Raw genomic sequence first — 21,592 nt, 5'->3', positions numbered from 1 at the left:
TTTAACGTTTAGATGAGTGGAGTGAGAACTAATGTACCAACGAAAATGTTGATTCCGTTATTCCGTTCATCTATCATTAAAATACTTTTAATTAATAATAATTAGCAGTTATGCCTAATCCAAAATTAGGTTTTTATGTATTAAAATTTCCAATTAAATGTTCTGCTTAATAAATAAAATAATAAAATTCATTATTACAGATTTACAAATGTATTTTTTTGATTTTTTTTTTTTATGGTGCTCAGTTATGACTAAAATATTTAAAAAAATGTTCTTTATTTATTTTTTAAATAATAAGGTTCACTGATAAAAGAATCATTATTTATAATACGACATAAAGTATTACAATAAATATATTTTATTTGTCATTAAAAATGTAGTTCATTTTAGTAAAAATTAAATATTTATGATCGGACAATAGAAAAAAAAAAATACATTAATAACGTATTAATAGTATTGTTATTTCTATAATTTATTGATCTCGTTGATGTTTATTAAATACTTTATTCATTATTAGTTAAGTTATTACTTAAGATTTTTCATTATATTGTTTTTTTTTTTTTTTAATTAATTAAGTATTTTTAACGATAAGATGGATATTACAATGTAACTTATAATAATTTGGTGAAAAATATGCACGTTAGAATATTTATTAAATTATTGGTGTATAATATAAATTTAAGTAAAACTGTTGAGAGATATAAATCTTCAATGGGGCTGTATCATTTTAACGGATTGAAAAAACTGGTCAGTTTTCTAGATATTTAAAGTATAATAGAAGCGTGGTTTTTAAGAGTTTTTCATTTTAATAATAATAAAATGAGGGTTCTCTACAAAAAATAATAATAATAATAACAATTTAATGAAAAAAAAAAAAAAAACCCGTTATACGAATTTGCTGAAAAGCCGAAACAACCTAGTTTCATTTTCTCACTACATTTAAAAAAATTATCGTTGTCGTTTATTCTCCACTGTGTTTAAGTACAAAATCGTTTTCACTTAAATACGTCATATAAACTATTTTATATCACCATGCTATATGAAATTGCTTTGCATAAAGTAAGCAACGGCTCGTGTGGGATTTAAATGTTATTGTTTTAATTGCTCAATATCATCAAAAACAATCTATAACACAAAATACAAATGATTTATATACGGCAGATATGTATACATGTCGTCTGGTTTTCGTTTCATATTATAGAGATTAAATCCAGTTAATCGCTTGGGGATTATTTAAAAGCCGTTCGAATCAATTGGTCTTTCGATAGATGTCTGGTCCATCGATCCGTCGACTGCTGTTATTTCCCCCCTCTTCTCTTTAAAAACAAACTACGCCAGAACGGGGAAATGCAATTCCGTATGAAAAAAAAAAAACTTATTGCTTTGTGAATCTGACGTCAATCAGCGAAAACCGTATGCTTGGTTGATACCAGTAAATTGGCACTTACAAAAGACGAACTCGTGAGGAGTACCCTGTGTTTGTTTGTTTCGACATTGTATACGCTGACGCCACCTTGTGCGTCTCGAACCACCAACTCCACGCCTGCAAATAAACACAAAAACATGACAATATTATTCTACGCTAACATACAGTGTTTGTAAAAGAAAATTGTTTTATTTCCGATTTGATGATAGAAACTACTCGAGACCCGAAGTAGGAAAATACAAAAAATGTATACAAGTGTGGTCTTTTGATACGTGAACGTAGATTAATCTTAAGTGAGATTTGTTATTTTTTTCTACTTTCCCCCCCCCACCAGACACATATTTGATATAAATCCCTGTAAATTAGAGCGAAAACGATTTCACCAAATCAATAAAACAACTTCTATTAGTGGTCGAATTACATACTACGTCGGTTATATTATTTCAAAACTGTATCGTGTATAAAATCTAACAGAAAATTAAAGCAGATTGATTCGAAGCAATCATTTGAAGCTTTTCATCATTTTTAACAAAAGCATAAAATGCATTATATTATATTTATCTTTTAGACACTTTGTAATTATTGTTAAATGGGAGATAAATGAAATTTTAACTTTCGTCAATAATAAATCATAAATAATATTTGTATTGTCCCCTAAACTAAATGGCGTGTCATTTGTACCTTTATTTATATAGGATATCATATAAATTAGGAAATTATTCGATAGGAACAGATAAGCATATAAATGATATAATTTAGGAATAACATTTCCTTCAAGTTAGTATTTAATAGAACTATATGGCAGATGACAACTTACAGTAAAATAAATCTCAGGAATTTTATCTATCCAGAATACTATTATTATTAGGTCATTATGACTCAGGTTCGTAAAAATCAGTAAAAATATTTAATAGAAATATTAATATTCAAAATTAATAATGTGGGACACTAATTTACGGGACCATATTTTTTTGGAACTGATAACAAATAGAAAATTTATTTTACCGTAAAATAAGATTCCTATTTAATATTGGTTCTAATTTTTTTATTTCTGAATAATATTGTCCTAATTTCAAATATTACTAACTGATTATATATCAGGAAATTGATTTTACTGATGAAATTTGTCATTTATTTTTACGATTTTTATAAAATATTATTCCAAAACAATAATATTCTTGTTTAGTACCATTCATAAATTATTCCAGACAAATACTTTCACGATAAATATTAAATACTAATACATGTACTTATTGTACTTATATTCCTAGTTAGGATTTAGTCAATTTTATTTTATGATTTTATAAAAATTGATATAGTCTTGAAGAACAGTATGTTTGCTATATTAATTACCTAACCTATAATATTTTTGTCAATTAAAATAATTTTGTTATCTTGTATTAATATATTTTATAAACACAATAAACCGAATAATTATTTCAATTACAATTTAATATTATAGAAATATAGAACCTTTAGAAAAATCATTTATAAGTCGTAATCTACTACATTTTTAGAAAAATAATACTTTATTTTATTAATTTTTAGTCTAATATAGTTTAACGTTAAGAAATTAAGCACAAATATAATGTTTATTTTTTAAGCCCACCATTATTTTTGATATTTACATAGGTTTTACAAAAATATTATGATGTGTATTGTAGCTCATAACAAAGATGTTATATACACAAACTGACATAACCACAAGAAAGATAATTTAGGCACTGTAGAATGTTTATTTATTTATTGGTTATTTAATAGCAATTTTTAATTCGATAAAACCTATTGATTTAGTTATTATTATTTTTAAGTTTTTAACTATATTCTTTCATCAATATGAATGTTAATAAAATCGAACATACCGATGGTTTCTTTTATAAGATAAAAGAGATATGAGTTTAAATACTGTTACAATAAATTATAATCACTCCGCTTATCACTTTGCAAGATACTATAAAATCGATAAAACACATATCAATACAAGCTTGGCAAAACAATAAACAAAACTGAATGAAATTAAATCAACCGTTCTTCACTGGCCTAACTCTTTTCCTGATAGGAAAAAGGAAACTATCATCAACAGACTAAGAATAGGCCACACTAGAATAACACATGGTTACCTAATGTCCCGAGATGAGCCTCCCGTGTGTAAGACATGCGGGACCAAATTAACCGTAAGACATATTCTCACGGAATGTCTTACATACCTCGACGCAAGAAATCGGAACCACCTATCCAGCGACTTATACGACATACTGGGGCCAGTTCTCCAATCACCGGACATATTCGTATTTCTCCAAGAAACAGGATTGGATAAACTTATTTAACTTTCTTTATACATATCATTATAATTTCTCATATAATTTAGACATGTATTATTATTTAAGCTTTTTTATTATGTAACACCTTTAAAAAAAAAAATGTATATTATCCCAATGGCCATGTTGCCGAGGGTTATTCTTTTTAATAAGAAAAAAAAATAAATTATAGCTTTAAGGCTAAAGCAAAAATGATTTCTTATTTGGAGATTGATATAACTATACAAGTAAATTGTATAAACTACAAAAAAATCATAAGATTTAGAGAATTAAATAAATGTGAATATTTTAGCTTGAACATTTTGAACAAATTTAATTTCAAGTTACCTTGTATTTTTTTTTTTTTTTTTTTGAGCTATTAATTTACCTAGAATGTAAAAATATCATATTCTTATATTCAAGTATGCTGTTAAGTAATACAGACTGAAATTCGTCAAAGATAAAAAATATTATTTTTTATTGCCAGTTTCGACTTATATAATAAATATTTCTTAAAAATTTGAGCTAAAATAAATATTTACCAACAAATAATTATTCCTACGTTAATATATTTCTGTCACAGTCTAATATATTTCTAAATTCACTGGATATATAATATAATTTTAAAATATTAAATATTTGTTTTAAAATGTACAATGTAATTTATTTTATTTTATTGTTCATTAAATTTGATTAAATTGTATTGTAATTATGTATTTCAATATATATATAAGCTAAATCACAGTATTTTATTTAATAAATGTTTAATAAATTAATGAGAACTAAATCTAAATTTAAAAAAAAATGTTTTTAAGAATAAAGTATCGCTTCCACGTGGTGTATTACTTAAGTAACAACTAAATTATACTCTATTATAAGTATGTTATAATAATGTATGTATTATAAAATATCTATTTATCGACTTTACCAAAAACATGAAAATTAATAATTGTACTAAAACAATCTTTTACTTACTTAATTTAAATGTAATGTAAGCTAATCTGGTCGAAACGGGAATCACATTATAACTAAATTTGAGCGAAACGGGCATTTGTGTGAACGAGTTCCGCTTTAGGTTATCAACTAAAATCTGATAAGCTTCCGAGGGTTGTTGGCAGTAACCTTCATCCGTCTCAGAAGCTTATTTTACATCAGCGTTAGAATAAAAATGTCAGAGAATGAGAAATGTTTCGAATATCAAATACAAGCAAACAAACCCATACCTAGGTACCTGATGTATTCGTTGTTGATATCGATCGTAGTAGAAGCGTTATGATATATTTTCCATTACTTTCCTTTTAGACATAAAATATAATTTGTAGAACCTTATAAAATTCGACAATTGCCATAATGTCAAAATTACCAAACCTACGCCCAAACCTATTATTTATATCTTCCTATATTGTATGTCGAATGTGGAGAAAATCGTCTATCCTCATTTTGAAAATAATCAATTATAGTTTACCACACACTGTCAAAAATAAAATACAAAGCAAAAACATACCGACGGTCTATACCTAAAAACTTTAAGAACCATCTTCATCCAACTTTAAAATCAATCATGAACACAATTATCAACAGCCAGCCATTTAAAATTTGACAACACCATGTTGTCAGCTATGGAAATATAAAATGAAGGTTACCAATCATAAAATTAAATTACATTCCAATAATGCACAATAAAATCTCACGTCTTAAATTCCTTAATTTATTCAAATCTATTGTTTGAAATTCTTTTGTACACATTCTTACATTATTTTAACAAGTCTCGTAAAATCAAAATATGTTGAGTCATAATATTAGTTCAAATTATCTAAACACCGTGACTTTCTGATCATCAAACTTCCACTGTTTTGTACAATAAAAATCCATCAATAAATTATTACTTCAAACAAATCCTTCGTCTTTATGAAATTAGTGAACTTAAATTAATTATATTTTGCACTTTAAATATAACTTGTGCTTATTTTAATAAATAAATATACCCGTGGATTTTGCAATATTTAATTATATTTAATTTAAAAAAAATATGATTACATTATTTGGCTGGCTAAATTTTAAACATGACTTAAATGTGTGAATAGAAAAAAAATAAACTTTAAACGTGCATCTTATGCAACACAGTTATACGGATTTTAATATAATTTATAATATTTAAACCTAATAACATACAATTTACACCATGTGCACCGAGCGTTGTTGAATAATTTATATATTTTTATTATTATTATTATTATTATTATGAATATTGTGGTTTGAGTACTATATATTTGTTTGAATTTTAAACTTAAAGTTCACGAAAATATGATGTATATATTATATTATATGGTAAGAGAATAGTGGCACATGTTACTGAATCTTTTATAATTAGGCGAACTTTAAAATTCTTGTAATGAAATGTTTTTCTGTAAAAATATACTATCTTTTAAAAGCTTGCAATCAAAGTTTACATTGAGATGAGTCAAATATGATGGCTTAAGTTTTATAAACTATTTTACAGTCTACTGCAAACAACCATGAGAAATATTCCCTAGAGCGACATTAAATTTGATATTTTTACTAAAAACTTCGTCGAAAAACTGTTTCATTATATGATTAAAATAATATTGTCATAAATACAAACAGAGCATAGTATTAGTAAATTTTTTTCCAAGAAAACGTTTCATAATTTAGACCTAAAAGTTGTTGCTTTCAATGTGTATTCAAAAGAAATCCATATATTTTAGCATTTTAAATATATTGTACTACTATGAGAAATATGTCAAACTGTATTGATTATGCTATAAAATATTTATGACACGATTGCATGGATGGGCGGGTGTGGGCTTGTCATTTAATTTTGGCATTTATATAGTATGGTCTATTTAATAAAAACTTTTAAATTATATTATTAAACATTGACTGTTAATACCTAGGATAAATATTTAAAAATTTAAATTTGAAATTATAATATTTACGATCTATCAAATAATGTAAATTTCTCGATAATAATAAATTTAGATAATAACGAATATAATATCGCTATAACAATGTTAACACGACATTTATATGTTAGTATCAGAAATAAGCGTTGTAAACATATTATTAATATAATAATGGAGTTATAACGATTTATTATGTACTTATATAATACAACTATGTACGATGAATAATAACAGATATTTTCACAACATCGAATCGATCATCGTAGTTCGATGGAGCGCAAAATTAATTTTCAGTTTCATCGATACCGCTGACGTTTGACGCATAAAGATTTGACTTAACGAGGCGTTGATGTTGCAAAAAAAGGATTTTTATAATCACATAATTATGATAGTAGTTCGATGCCAAAACCAGCTTATTGTGTTCTGCACTACCTACTACCTGGTATTATAGCTACGTCCTATCTATAATAAAGGTACAAAAGAGGTTCTGCATTATTAATAGAGTTTCAGATTCGATTCCCGAACAACTTCTTAAATAACATAAAAATTAATATGTTTCCATCGAATATGTATCGATGATTAAAGATTCGTTAAGAGTTCGTAAGTATATTTTAAGTATTTATTAATGAAAATAAGTAAAATATCTATAAATAATAGCCACTATGGATCAGAGATGATTAAATTTCCACCAAAATTCACAATAAAAAAATATATTATATGTTAGCACTCATTGTGTGTTATAATTATTAGCACATTATATTACTTTTTGTTCTAAGTAGTAAGTATCTACTACTTATACAAATAATAAAATACTACACAAATTTATTAAAACCAATAAAAACTCATATAGTTAATCTTGATAAAACGTATTGACGCGTACATAATTAAATATAATCAATACATTAATCAAAAAAAAAAAAAAAAATAAGAAAATCACATTAAAGAACAAAAAAAGTAAACCGAACTTGAACCTTTCATCGACTGTCGTGACTTGTGATACAATCTATTTTCTATTTAGAACATAATTTTCATATAATGAATCAACAACATAATAATACATTCTACATTCAATGTGAAATTTTAATAAGCATATTTTTTTTAAAAAAGTAAGTTTTTTAAGAGAAAATAAAGAGCTTTCTTAAATAATTAAACCATAATTTTTCCTATTTTACCGTAATAAATTATTATTATATTATGTTTGTGAGGATTATTGTAATTTTTTCAGTATCGTAATAAATTCCATGCGTCAAAATATCAGTATAACACCTAATTTATAATCATATTATTTTAACAACATTATTTAATAATTGTATATGACACTGCAAGGTTAATTCAATTATATTCAATACCTATTCACATAATCATTGTTTAAGCTTTCATTACTTAACAATATTCACTATAGACTTACTACTTATTCTACTATTTTACTTTAATATTTAATAACAATAAATTACAATTTTTCAATATTCTAACTAAATTCAAATTTGTATTCATCGATAGATAATGTTAAAGTGTATAAATATATTAGTACAACATTTTTTTTTTTTTTTATCCAAATCATTGTACCAATTTCCTCTGCATAGAATCCAAATGTTATTTTAAGGTGAAAAAATATAATAACTAGTAAACTATGAATAAAAATAACTTTAATTTAAGTGAGTAATTTAAATGAAAATTGTATATAACCTACGCTTTTACTCATGCATGATGTATTATTTATTTAATTACTTTTTACAGAACAAATTCCACAATACATACACTGTTGTACTTATAACAAATTCATTTTTGAGCTCATGTATAGGTACCGAATAATTTTGGCATCACACATTGTATTTGTCTTGATTATAGTAATGGACGTTTTTTGTCTACTGCTACAAATTAACTGACGTAGGTTAAATGTCAGTATACATATTTTGAAGCTAATAATTTAAAATTAAAGTACAACGTACTTAACACGTTGGTTGAAAATAAAATGTCAAGTAGAATTATATAAACAAATAACTTTTATAGTTGATATTAATTTAATTACAATATAACAGCAATGGCATACATTATTGTTGCATTATCATTGTAATATGTTAAAAAAAGGGTGTAACAAAATATAAAACGATTTATTTACATTTAAATTGAAAATCAAAAAGTAAGTACTGCAAATATATTTTTATTCATTTCAATCTACGAATGTGTATAACTTCGGGATGGTTCTATGAAGATATCATTTTTAGATTTATAAACTTTTCCTCAAGCGTAAAGATAAAAATACCAACGATCAGTAAACAATATTGACGAAATCTTGAAAGGTGTGGTTATAACCGAGCATCGTTAATAATTATTGTATTGTGAATGCGATCATTTATCATTTATTTTTTTTAGTTCAAAAAAATAATATATAACCTTTTTTAAAAAAAAGTGAATAAGTGTCTTTCTTCAGAGAAGTCTGACAAACGTTTAGACTATATTCTGCCCAGCATTATTGAAACTTAAATTCTTCCATTAAGATGTTAATGTAAAGATAGAGCTTTTAAATATAAATAGTTTGTTTATTTTTATCGCTACTACTATGAAAATGTTTATTTTTTTTATGAAATGTAATTATACACAATATATGAATATAAAATATATTATTATTAGATTTAAATAGGTTAGAATGTTGAAAAAAATACCAAAAATGCCCTTTTGTTGGAAATAGTTTTATCTCACTAAATCCTTAATATTATCAGTTCAAAAAAATATCGACCTGAGAAGTTTACAACATGTATTACCATAACGATGATTTACAGTATACTAAAAGAATAAAATATAAAACACTATATTTTGATTTATAATACATTTAGTAGTTATTTAAATTAAATATAAATCATACTATGTTAATAAAATATTATAAAAAAAATAAACAAGTTATTTATAAACATTATAATATGAGGATATAATATAAATAAGAAACGATATTTGGGTAATCAAATAATATTTATTGTGAACGCACAAAAAATGTTTGTAATAATTATAATTAAGTATTAGAAACTAAAATGTCTATATTTAGTTCCTACAAGATAAATGTTTTAATTTATGATCTTTATAATATGACTTATTTTAATACTATTTTACTGATGTTTGAAAAAATTCTTTGAAAATTAATAACAAACCAATGCAAAACTGATTGAATTTTATATCATTTCAAAACATGAAACAATTTATATAATGAGTAAAAAATAATAACGGTTTAGTTCCAACTATGTAACATTGTGAATCTTTTACATGGATAAAATAAAAACCAAAAACTTAGATACATAAAAACTGATTTCCAAGAATAAAAAGCCAGCCAATAAATAACGATTTCCGTCTACCATTCATGATTAATTGCTCAACATAAAAGCATACAATAAACATAATATCGTAATATTGAAGCTTTTGAATGGCGTGATAGCACTGATAAAAATAAAACTTATAAATTATGATATTATTCAGGTATATTTACACATTTAATATTTTATCTTACAAAAGAAAAATAAAGAAAGAAATTAGCTCAACTGCACAACAACAATATACAATGTAAAAGTACGAATCACTAATATACCAATTTGGTTTACGAATGAAAATGATAATAATAATACTAAACTGAAAAATATACCTACTATGATTAGAATTTAATTTGGTTAATTTTCTTAAAGAGGTAATATATTAATGATATGAAAAAAAAAAACATTAATTTAATATGATATTAAAAATTTGATAATGTACATTGTATACCTATACATAAATAATACATTAATTTTCCATAATAGTATTTTCACATGTAGTTTTTTTTTCGAATACGAGTACACATAATATCGTACAAATAAATTAAATAAATGCGATTATTTTATTCTGTATGATTTGATTATGTTCAGCCATCAGAGTAAAAAAGACAAAATATTTTAAAATATATATTTGTATTGGTTTTTTTATAATTTAACACAATATTCTAAAATAGCGTTAATTCATAGACAAAAATAAAATTTGTGGATCTTTGCAAGTCACATACAATTGAAAAAAATACAGAAAAATCAATTTATTAATATCAGTTTATAAAACTGTATTTTATTTTAACTACTAATCTATGAAAAAAAACCTGACTGTAATAATCCTCAATTTACAAGGAGTGTATTGTTAAGCTTTTTTAATGAACGATTTACAGACATAATACATGTATTTTATCGAATTTATCTTTTTTTGAACAAAATAAAATACATTTCATACTGTCATTAAAAATAAAGAAATATGTTTCCTAAAATAAAAACTAGATTTCAATGTATTACAATAACAACTTAAATAATTTGGTTATTGCATATAAAATAATAAACGGTGACAAAAGTACATGTAATTATAATTTATCACAATATCTACAAACGAAAAATAAGTTTAGAAATAGTGGTCCAATATAAAGTTTAAGTAAGAAAAAAGATTTAACTTTCAAGTTTAAATGTTGCCGGAGAAATATCGACATAAATACAAACACAGAAAATACACTTTTCGAAAATATTATTATAGAGTAACCGTGGTAATGGTTTATTATTTGAAAAAAGCTATGTTATATTATTATTTCCCTCAAAAATGTATAATGTTTTTCTATGGAAGAGTTCGGTTTATAAAAATAATTATATATATAATTTTTACTTTTTATTTAAATGTGGTGTCGTCAAAGGATTGGGTAATTTTATTACTGTTCTTTTTCTTCCAAAAATAAATTTTTTATTTTACTTAATTTATTGACTAAAGTTAAAAATAACAATACAATTATATTTCATTGACATCATTTATAAAAAGCAAAATATTATAATATTATTTGAATAGAATAAACGATTTAAAATATTCCATCGACTATCTGTTATTTATTTTGTCATAAGTATATTGTTCCTTTCAGTACGAAAATTATATATTTGTGGTCAAGAACTATGAATAATATTTTGAAAATTATTAAATATTTATTTTTATATAAATATATTAATTTATACCTCCATAAATTATTTTTTATGCAAATATAAATATACGTATATTTCGATATTATATTTGCATAAATACATATCACATGAAATGCAATTAAATTTAATTGTTTTGACTGTTTGATGTTATTTTGATTGAAAATATATTGGTACATACAACGCTTTCATTAACGTTGTATTATTATTCAATTAAAAATTAAAAGATATTTTTATTACACATAGAAACTATTCGAAATAAAAAAAATTACAGTGGGAGGAAAAGTGTTTAAATGTGAAATATTTATATACATGACCATGAAAATATTTTTCTTGGCTATCATATTTTTTTTATGATTTGAACTTGAAAACAAACAATATAGTGTAGATTAATTTCTAATGAAATTTAAAACTTTTGAACTCACGTCATTGCTTTACAGTTTACAGGTATCATATTAAAATAATGAACGATGAATATCAACTCCAACATATACCTCATAACATACAGTAACAGTCTTGGTAATGTTAATATTAATTATATATCACATTTGAAAGTATCTCATACTCATAATATAGAAACTGCTCAAAAAGTATTGACAGATATATTATCATATTTTTATCATATTAGATATTATAAATAATACTAAAAAAAAAAAACAAAAACAAAAACCGCGTTTAATATTGTAAACATAGATGTTGCATTGAATACAATCGGTATTTCTGGGTCAGGGGATATAATATATCACAGTTTTATATTTCAAGTCTTATAGAAGATAGAATATAATATGATATGTAAAAAATATGTAGACTGTAATATGAATAATAACGATTTTATGTGTAAATGTTAAACCGAACGATAAAGCTGTTAATTGTTTTATAATTTGATCGACCTATTTAAAACAACCTTTTTTTTTATAAATATTTGTTGAATTGTGTTCTTTTTTTTTCAACCAATTATCATTGAAATCAAATAAAAAAATGTATTGTTATCATAGATAACTGCAGAAATTATAAAATCATCAAAACGTACAATCATTACGATCATGGATTCACTACTTATTTAATAAAACAATGTTATGTTTTTATTAATAAGAATAAAAAGAAGACACTATAGTAGCTTTAAAATTATTATTTTTTTTTATAAAGTTCTTAAGATAAAATAAAAAACATACCAATAAGTGTTATATTATTTATATTTACCTAAGTGCATTTTCACAATTTATCTTATACAGAACATTTTTCAACATAGTTGCAAATACATATTTTTTGAATTCTAAATAATTTAATTTAATGACCATTTTGTCTATTAACACATTAAAATCGATAAAAATGCATGAGACATTTTTACTTATTTACGTTTTAATAAACTAAAGTAATGTTTTACATGTTACAGAAACACATTTTTATCAAATAATTTGTTAAAACAAAAAACATAGTACATTCGATACTAAAAAGAAAAGTTTCCCAAAATAATTCCTTTAAAGATTGGTATAATATCATAAAACATAATATACTTAAAGCTTGTTTAATTTCCAAAAAAATGTTATAAATAATGATCAACTTTAGAATGTTCGAGATTAAATAATTTTTACTTTATCTAAAATTATCAATGTTATCTATATTAATATTATTGGATCTGATACATCTATAGCAGTATTATTATATGCAATAGCGTCTTTAAAATAAATTAATTGTGAATTTACCATATACATAATATTATAAATATTATAATTACTTTGTTTCACTCTGTTGGATACAGCGTGGTTGTTAATGTTGTACGACAACTAAATTCTATGATTAACAATAATTTAAGGCTTTTTAAAATTACATATTTGATATTTTGAGATTCATAAATATTAACAAATACACACTATCGATTTTTTTTTTTAACATTTAATAGGTCAATATAGTCAAATCATAATTATCTTAAGTTAATACAAATATATAAAAACAAAACTAACCCTGGATAAGTTTAAACTTTTCATCGTGGATTAATATGATTTATTTCATCAACTTTTTTTTAAAGTTAAATTGTAATTGTTTTTATATTGAAACTGTAGAAACATAACTTTAATTCTTCTTTTACGACGTCCATTGGATAATTATTTTCTGCAGTTTATTTTTTATATTATGCTATAAATTATTTTATTAATTGTCTACACTCATATAAGTCATATATTATATGATTTATTCTATCATATAATCAGTATCACACAATAACAAGAATGTTATATATTTGTATTATAATCGTGACACATGAGAAAGTTTTAAAAAGTATACGATTTAATTTAAAAAAAAAAAAAAAACATTTTTTATTTAAACGGAAATAAATAATCTGACGAGCAACGAGAACGAATACTATACGTACGACGATAAAGGTTAATTTTTGACAAATATAATTAATTCAAAATTTAAGAAAATGTATCAGTTTCAAATACATAATATTTTTTATAAACTCATATTTATTTTTGTACGACGCTAACTAACGTTAATAATCGCATATTATACCATAGTATTATATTATCATACGATCGATGTCCACGTCATCGACTATCAAAATGGACTACGTTGCGTGTCTATAAATACAGTTAATCCAGGTGAAGCAGTGGCAAATTTAGTGCGTGTAGCGAGGGACACGGTACACACACACACACAGCTAAAAGTCGAAACCTGCGGAGGTGTATGTGTGAGAAAGTTTATAACACCAACTTCGGCGAGGACGCACATATGAAATAATAACAAATGATCTACTCGGGATGTATATCGGCCGTAGTGCCCTATGTACGTATAACGTGACGCCGTCGTGTGTGTTATATTATTGCAGAGCCAATACGAAACACACACACATACACACGCGTACATAAATCGTAATATTTCTGACCAGTCGCTTCGTGTTTATACCATTCCAATGCGCCCGACTAACACCGCCGTAGTAACAGCCGGTGGACTTTTGGACGATCGATCACGTCATAAATTGTCCACTCTCGCACACAAGCGTGCGCGTAGGTACGTGCGAGAAAGTGCACGTGTTTCCGGCGCTCCGTCGCACAAGACGCCTTCCCGGATAATATCACATTATGCTTAAATAATTGTTTTCGGCGACGCAACAAGTCGTCGTGCAAAATATCATATTACTTTGTAAAAGACGAGCCGAAAAAAAAATTGGTATGTTTCTCAGAATATCAACCACCACAACTGTATTATTATGACATGACCGCCAGTTGCAATTCACTCACATCCTTACATCATATCGACATGATAAAAATATATCTCGAAGACACTTCCAAACTGTCCTCTGTTCACCAACTACTTTTGTGTAATGGCCTGCGGCCGTTGTTCACCGTACAAAAAAAAAAAAATAAATAAATAAAAGAATTACAAATACGCGATATTTATTTTTATGAGCTACAATATCACTATAATAATTCTGTGAAAAAACGTTCAAATCATTATTATGAGAATTTCAAGATAATAAAATCAGAATTTGAACATATAAACAGTATATCTAAGTGATCTCAATGAATTCATGTCCGCAAGTAACAAACGCTACAGGCTTAGAGCCTATCACAATGTTGATATCCTGTTTTTGTTTTTAAATGAATTAATCTATTTTCTTTTATATGTGACTATTCTAATTAGCTACGCATTGTAAATATATTAAAAAATTTAATTTTTAATTTTATATGTGAGTAAACTGTTTTCAATGCACTTTTGTATCATATATATAATTTATTATTTTCATATACGCTCAATACAATTTATCAATTTATATCCTGTCAACATAAACATGTATTCAGCAGTTAAAGGATAGTTTATTTAATTGACAATGATAATATTTATTTTTAACCATATATATATGTATAAAATATGTATTACAAAATACTTGGTTTGAAATATTTTATATATTTCAATTATTTATTCTTATAAAAATAAATAATTGTTATATTTTACTGTACACGATACACGTATATAAAAATTACCCATTTTCTTCTTCAATAATAAATTATAGTATTGTTTAAATTATTACTGAGTTTTATAATGAAGCTCAGTTGAAGTTTATCATTGTTTCCAAATATATATATCAACTAAAATAACATTTCTAGTAACAATATTTAATGTATTCTAAACGTGAAGATACTATAGCTGTTGAAATTTATTAAAATTGCTTTTGATCATTAAAATAATATGAAATAAACGGACTAATTTATACTTAAACAATTCTCCACCAAATTTCAAATGTATTTAGTTTACAATTTCAGCTATAAACTTATACCTAGCAATTATTAATTAGCAATGCAATTTCATTATTATTTTTTGATTTAGCTTATTTTTTTTTTTTATTTATTCACCGAGAACTAATTCAAATAAGAGTTTTTTAACATAACTATAGAAACACGTCAATTTTAATTAAGTTTTAGAAATAAATTTAAACAAAACATATTCAGTTTGAATACGATTGAAAAAATAGTAGCTTAGGTATTTTATATAATTTGAAAATGTATTTATTTTTTGAATATAAATGCTTGCATTACGTGACTGCTATACAAAAAAAAACTAACTAATTTTAATTATCATAAAATTAATTTTTTTAATATTAATTAAAGTCTTTAATTTTTAAACATAGCTACATAATATTAAATTATAATAAATAATTAATTATTTTTTTTAATTTATATAAAATATAATATTATGGTTTCATTTTTTTCAAATTTAAAATAAATATAAAAAAATTAAATTAAAATATATTAAATAAAAAGTTAAGACAAAATAAAACTAATTGATAATAACTTTATGCTTGTCTTATAATACTTGTATTCTAACTATATTAAACTAAGAAGATGCTATATTCGCAAGCGCTGTCTCAGTGTAAAATATAATATATAATATAAAATATTTTTTTTCAGGACAATCAATTTATGTTTTTAGCTTTAATATTGGAGTAAATTTACTTATCATCGAAATTAAAGATAGAAATAAGGTCATCTCGTCGTCTTTTATTAACATTATAATTTTTAAATGAGTTACCCATGAGCATTTTAAAATTTTAATATTTTACATAGCTAAATAATTTACTTTAAGATGATTATATCAATCAAATCCTATGACATGGTCTAGACTCTAGATAATAGTTTAACATTAAAATTTGATGAAAGGTAATATTATTGTAATATTGAAGCTAAAAATATAAAATATATTATGCTAAACTTAAATGTTATATATTGTATGTCTGTAAGACGGTGACATCACTTATAAGTTTGACTTCCTTTTAATGTACAAACTACAAATATATTTACAAGCTAATACTATTGATTAAATTATTATTATTACATTTATTACTAAATGTTATGACTATATTTTAATTAGGTAATAGAATATTTTATGAAAATAGTAACTAAATACACATTTTTATTATCAATGCTATATAATATTATTATATGTACAATAACATATTATTATTAAAAGACTCATCTCCAAAACTGTTAATTAATTTAACATTTTGATCATGTTATAAATACTAAATATATCATCTCGTTAATCATTATTGTAAATTATTTTAACACCTATATTTCATGTGAATGAATGTAAATACACGCATCGAATTGGCAATACATATTAAACACATAATTTATATTCAGATTTTCAGATTAAATGAAGATTAGGAAAGGGCATAATATTAAGAATTTGGCACTTAGTTTCTCCTAAGATATTATTCAATGTTTATTTGGTTAATTTGTATTTTAATTGTTTGAAATATTTTATAAGAGTATTTTGTTATAAAATTAGGTAATCTATAATTAAACTATATTAAATACCGGAAAAAAATTATATTTGTAAACTTATTTATGTTATATGTATATTAAAAAAAATCTTTAATTTATTTCCGTTAAAAAAAATGGTATATAACTACTTTTTTATTTTATAGATTAAACGGTGAAGTAATTGTGAATAATCGTTCTTTAATTTTTTTTACATGTAATATTCGAATATGAAAAAAAAGGTCGAGTTAGGTCGATTGCTTATGAAATATTACCTAGTATTTGTCTCCGTTTCTCTAAGGAATTATATTCAAGTTTAAACAAACACAATACCTAAGATAATAATAAATATATATATATATATACTGACAAATGTGAGTTTTAATCAACAAATAAAAATAGAAAGTTCCTTCAATTTTATTCCTCATTAATTATCTATATATCATATAATATAATTTAATTTTCTAATATCATTGTACAACACATACCTAGAAGCAGCCAAATTTTAATTTATGATATTATAATATAATATATTAAACTTAGGCCATTATACTATAATATTAAGTTGACATTTTGCATTATAAAATAAAATAATTTTACATATATTTATATATTATATTTTTATTCAATTTATTATAAAAGTTTTATTTAAAGATCCATTCAATTATAAGAATCGCCTATTTTCAATTAGGATTTAGTTTCATTGGATTAATTTTGAGGTTTAAGTTGGCGAGACCTAAGGAAAACCAATTATCGTTACTTCTTATTAGCTTTCACTAAAGTTATAAATCATTTTATTCTTCAAAACTTTATTATTAATTCCTCATATATATTTACTTTTTAGCCAATAGTTTTTTTAATACAAATAGTAATCAAGATATCTTGCAAAACTAATCTAGAAAATTTATAAGAATTCTTATTTAATATTTATTTAACAATTTAAGTATGTAAAGTAAAATAAATGTTGTCTTCCTTTTATTTTGATAAACTTAGTGTAATAATATAATCATATCTAATTAATGGATATATTTACGTATTTAATTATTGAATTATTTTTATAACTTTACACGATATGTGGATATTAAGTATATATATATTTATAAATTGATTTTCAATTAAATATAAAATTAAATATTATTTATGAATATAGAATTAAAAACATATAACTATTAAGATTTTTATAATTTATATTTATAAACTATATCCCAAATGTCATGTATCCATTATTGTATATATTTTTTATCTGATTTTTTTAAAAAAAAAAAAAGAATTTTAAATTATTATTTCTATTATTATTTTTTTTGATGGTAATTAAGTTTTTTTAGTAATTTTCTTTCTCGGAAATCATTAGCTGATGATAATATGATATAGATAATGTCAAGAAGATTTTTTTCAGATGATAATTAATGATTATTTCACTTTTTTTTATTAAAAGGTGAGCATTTTAACAGTATGTTACTTTTTGCAAGGTTATTGAACGATTCCGGCACGATATTTGGGCTATCCGGTAGCACTGTCAGCAATTCATTTGTAATGTTACATTTTTCGGGAAAGTTCATTAGCTCTAAGATAATCTAAGATATCCTAGAAGTTAAATGCATGAATATTAAATATGTCAAAATAATAAAATTATTATAATTCATGACACGATAATTTTATTCGGTGGGAAATTACTAGTTTTACTTTGTTTTCAGTCCATGTTTTTAAAACAATATACCAACGGAAATATTTCAAATACTTACTTACATTTTGAAAAGATGCATTTTTTGTTATTAAATTAAAAAAAAAAGTTAAGAATATATACCGTCAATCTAAATTTAAATAAATCATCAATTTAAATATTATCACAAAATATAAAATAGTTAGTTTGAAATAAATATGAACTTTGAACCTAGATAGAGGTCAATTTTTCGTAATTCATTTAATTTAAAGATTTTTTTTTTTTTTTAATATCTCAATAAATACGAATACAATAGTATTATGTTTTATATTGAATGAATTGATCTAAAAATTATAATATTATAAAGTATAACTATGAATTGAATATTTTATAAATATTTTAAAATTCAGGTGAACTATTAAATTATGGAATAATTGTTTAGAATTTTATTAGGTTGACTGATTAACAATCAGTATTTGTGGTTAAAGATAAGTAAAGTGGTTGATGGAAATAGTATTTCAATGCTTACATATTAGATTTAATTTAAATAAATGTATCAATCTTAAATCATTATATAATGGTAAGTTATAATATAAATTAATAAAAGAAAATGATAAATATAAGTGTTTATCAGTGTATTATATATTTTATTTTATTTATTTTTATGTGGTGGGATAGATGGAGTGAAGTTATTATTAACCAAAAAAGTTTACTTAAACAGTTTTAAATGTCACCATTTCACATATGAACTTCATAAAGTTTATCTGGAATTGGTTGTATCAATATGACATTTTGAAAAAAAAACTACCTTATTATACATATGTGCTAAATCAAATTTATTTATTAAAAATTACCTTGATTTTTTTTTTTTATTGCTATCTAAACTAAAATAATTTTAATTATAAAAAAAAAGTATACATTAATAACAATATTGTCATATCATGTTTTATTTGTATTATTATTCGATGACTGTTAAAATTGCGACGTGTCATAATATCGTATAAAGCCACAGAGCTCTATCGACTATTATACACCAAATGCATGTTATTCACAGGTCATTACAGGTGTTCAAAATGATTTTATGCGAAACCGATGTCATCCACGGTGAGTTGGCGAACGGCTATTATCACGAAATCATCTCTAGAGCGAAAACGACTACAATATAATTACCGGGCCCGAATCGGTGGTCGTGGATTACTACTATAGAATGTCACCTATCTCTCTGTTTTTGTTCTGAAACTCGTAATTAATAATAAGGGAAAATTGCAACCCCAACGCTTTAAACTGCTGATGAATGGATATATTTTTGATAACAGCCATATATTACTGACCCGTTCGACGTATTTATTTGCAAACCGGCCGAATGAAAATGCCAATTGTTTTCGGCCGATTTTGTATAGCGATAATTAAATTATAATCCGTTCTAATGAAAACGGCCGAGTATAAAAATACATCCGAGGAAAAATGTCTATTAAATTCAGATATTATTTAAATACGCAGGCATCATATTAATATTATTATGCTTTTATGCTATGAATAATATTATGATGACAATGTAGCTTATTATTTTGTAACTAATGGCCCTTAGGTTAGGTGCCGACTTTTAATTAAATTAAATTAAATACTTTGTTTAGATGTACAGTTAAGTATCGGTAAATCAACCATTAAATAAAATATTATCATGCTATGTTTAACTTAACATAGTATTAAAAATATGCATAAAAGAATGTCTAATAAATATAAATGAGTAAATATGAACAATAATATTATGGTACAATATAGAACATAAGTCGTTATAAGAATAAATTGTACATCGTCACCGTTATACATTTTTCGTTGGCAGAATATTTTCATAAAGTCAAAGTAAAATTAAACGAGTGATATGGTAATATTTTAGAATTAACATTATTTTTTGTATTATTATTATAATTATATTAGTGTAATAAAAAATTCAATAATAAAAGTCGAAAAAATAAAAATTAATTCTTTCTTATGCACATTCAAAAATATACATAAATAGATATATTTAAATCTATTTATACAATTGTAAAAAAACCAGTGAATATTATAGTTATTATTAATAACATATTAACAATCGTTATTTGCTTTTATTTATAAAAATATTAAATTAAATGCATAATTTCATCATATTATGATAATTATTTATTTATATATTTCATTTTATGAATTTATAATTAATAAAAGTATACAAATAATTAAACAATTGCTTTAAATTAACACAATATAATTGTTAAATACTAAAAAATTCATAACTTTACCGAAATTCACTAGCAGAACTTAAAAATTACATTAATTATATGTTTTATGTGTTATCTTAAAAAACCAAACATTGAATATATACCAGCTACAATAATTTTGGAAATTTACAAATATTGTGGGTTACAAAATTATATACTATTTTATCCAAAAATTGAATTATAATCTATTAACTTAAACCATCGTTAAAATATTATACAATATCTAGTCATAAATGTTGAATAAGTATTCATTTTTAATAAAATAATATTTTTAAATCGTATTCTTTAATATAATATTTATTCTGTTCTTGTATTT

At 23.5% G+C, this 21,592-nt stretch overlaps 1 protein-coding gene across 1 annotated transcript in view; it reads right to left on the bottom strand.

The window, feature by feature from the left end:
• Positions 1-21,592, bottom strand: part of LOC113548959 (prolyl endopeptidase FAP-like) — a 230,699-nt gene that overhangs the window by 16,829 nt on the left and 192,278 nt on the right. The window contains 1 exon segment of the mRNA XM_026950073.1: positions 1,449-1,543. Coding sequence (XP_026805874.1) covers positions 1,449-1,543 — 95 coding nt within the window.

The sequence above is a fragment of the Rhopalosiphum maidis genome, chromosome 1, assembly GCF_003676215.2.
Source record: "Rhopalosiphum maidis isolate BTI-1 chromosome 1, ASM367621v3, whole genome shotgun sequence".
Classification (NCBI taxonomy): domain Eukaryota; kingdom Metazoa; phylum Arthropoda; class Insecta; order Hemiptera; family Aphididae; genus Rhopalosiphum; species Rhopalosiphum maidis.
This window is presented reverse-complemented; position numbering and strand designations above follow the sequence as displayed.